Source organism: Pteropus vampyrus, unplaced genomic scaffold, assembly GCF_000151845.1.
Source record: "Pteropus vampyrus isolate Shadow unplaced genomic scaffold, Pvam_2.0 Scaffold53, whole genome shotgun sequence".
Lineage (NCBI taxonomy): Eukaryota > Metazoa > Chordata > Mammalia > Chiroptera > Pteropodidae > Pteropus > Pteropus vampyrus.
Genome location: NW_011888834.1, coordinates 5043006 through 5045318, shown reverse-complemented (window position 1 = coordinate 5045318; position 2313 = coordinate 5043006). Strand labels below are relative to the sequence as shown.

The window sequence follows — 2313 nt, the reverse complement described above, 5'->3', positions numbered from 1 at the left end:
TTTTTTTTTTTCTCCACATCCCCAAAACTGAAATGAAGACCTATTGTGGATAAAAGAAGAGAAGCAGGAAAGGAAACTGTCCTGAGGCCAGATCATTTGAGGTCCCCTATCCATGAAAGAGGAACATGAGCATTAAGAAATACATCCCCAAGGCCCAGGGGCAGGGCTTTCCTAATACCAAGGGCAGATCAGCGTAACAGAAAACACTCCAGGTCCCGTAACTAGGCCACTCACCACTGAGTGACGAACAAGAACAGATTACCACTGAAGAAGAGATAAGTAAGTGAAGGGAGGCCTTCTCTGAGCACTGGCTCTTGAAAAAGGCTCGAGGTTGAGGCAGAGGCAGGAGTGATCACCCCACTCTAAATAACACTAACAGAATCTATTATAAGCAACAATAATTTATACCATACAATACCATGTACTTTACTAAAAATTTTATATATCTTATTTCAAAATAACCACAAAATGATTGTAGTCTACTTGAGCAACAATATCAACAACAAAACCCTGAACCAGTTCAATTTTTGACAAGATTGATTCAATCCCATATGTTAATGGCCTAGCAAGAAAAATGTACATTTCTAGGCCTAAGTTCTATTTCTTCTGTCCCTACTATCTTATACATAATGTCCAATAAAATATTTAAGAGCACACAAAAGAGCAAAGAAAAACAACCCACTGTTTGACAGATGAGTCAACAAAACTAGACTCAGAGAAAATCTAAATGGTGAAATTATCTGATAAGAAATGTAAATAATAATTATTAATATGTTAAAGTGCCAGTGGAAAATGTGGATGCGGTAGGCAGAATCCTAACATAAAGATATATTTAAGAATTCTTAAACATTTGGAAATTAAAAGATACACATACGTAAGCACCGAATCAAAGAAGAAGTCATAAGGGGTATTAAAATATTTTTGAATTGAATAAAAATGAAAAATAAAATATAAAAAGTTGTGACAATGAGCTAAAGAGCAATCACCATTTAAGCCAGCATTCCCACTTAGTTGTTTACAAAAATAAACATAAAAATCTATGTGTGCATGTACATCTGTATGCAAATGTTCAAAGAAATTATATTCATTTTAGTAAAAACCTGAAACAGATCAAATGTCCTTCAACTGGTAAATGAACAACCAGTGACTTAGGGGGACTATTTGTTATGCATCTTCCTTCGTAGTAATGAAGCTTCATGACTTAGAAGTCAGCAGAAGAAAAATATGTGTAATTCACAGTATTGCATTTTAAAAAAGGTAACAGTTAATTCTATTTCAGACAAATCAATCATTTAAGTGCATTTGCCTGAAATAGTTCTCCTAGTTTCTCCTGTATGGTATTGATTGCATGGACAATCAATTATAGTTTGAAATCTTTTTGCTACACAAGATCGTGGTATAGTAATTTAAAATATAGTGGATTTAATTTATGCATGATGTGTATTCAAATCTTTGTACATTGCTTTATCAATTCTATGATTAGTAACCAATATTTGAAACTTATTTAAATATCAAAATATTAAATGTAATTTACTTAGAAAACCAAAAACTCAGACTGTGGTTCATTCATTTCTGTGAATTTCTCAATGAGTTGACGGTAAATTTTTGTGTTTTGGGCTCTCTCAATATCAGAACTACCACAAAAATTCAACAGTTTCTTTTCATTTTTAGCTTGATTCAAAATGCATAAACTCTCACCATGTTGACAAAATTGACCATTCCCCAAACTCGGTTCCTCAGTTTACCGTGATGTTTATTCCTGTGATACTGGAAATACAAATATCAGATCAATATTCATTAATAATTGGAATTGAATACAAACAACATAATACTTTACTTGTTACCAGTTAGTTCAAAGAAAATATTTTCTTGGCATTCCTTCCTTCAAAGAGGCTAAAAATCTGGGTGACTGAAGCAGAAATACATTTTTTTTACATAAAATAACTAGATATAGCATTTTCTATAGACATGGTTCAACTTAGCACTCCTGTAAATTTTTCTTTATAATATTGTTTCCTTTTCACGATACATTATATTGACTTATTAAACCAACTAATAAGTGTTCTTTAGAGTTCATATTTATCATGTTGATAAAACAAAACTTATTAAAGCTCCACAGCAACCATCATATTGCAGGAAAACAGCAACTTTCTCAGCCTTCCAGTGTCCATGTTGGTTACAGACTAAGGAACACAAAATCGAGGGTAACCCTAGAACCAGAGATGTGAGGGGAGGGGCATGAAGGCGTGGTTCGCCCCTCTCTCCAGGAAAAGGCTAAGAAGGCAATGCTGACTTTTCTGTTCCAGCCTATTC

General features: G+C 33.6%; 1 protein-coding gene across 1 annotated transcript in view; it reads right to left on the bottom strand.

Annotated features, from left to right (window-relative positions):
- Positions 1–2313, bottom strand: part of ADAM7 (ADAM metallopeptidase domain 7) — a 52117-nt gene that overhangs the window by 35988 nt on the left and 13816 nt on the right. The window contains exon 7 of the mRNA XM_023530768.1: positions 1699–1767. Within this exon, the coding sequence (XP_023386536.1) occupies positions 1699–1767 (69 nt within the window). The remainder of the gene's footprint in view (positions 1–1698; positions 1768–2313) is intronic.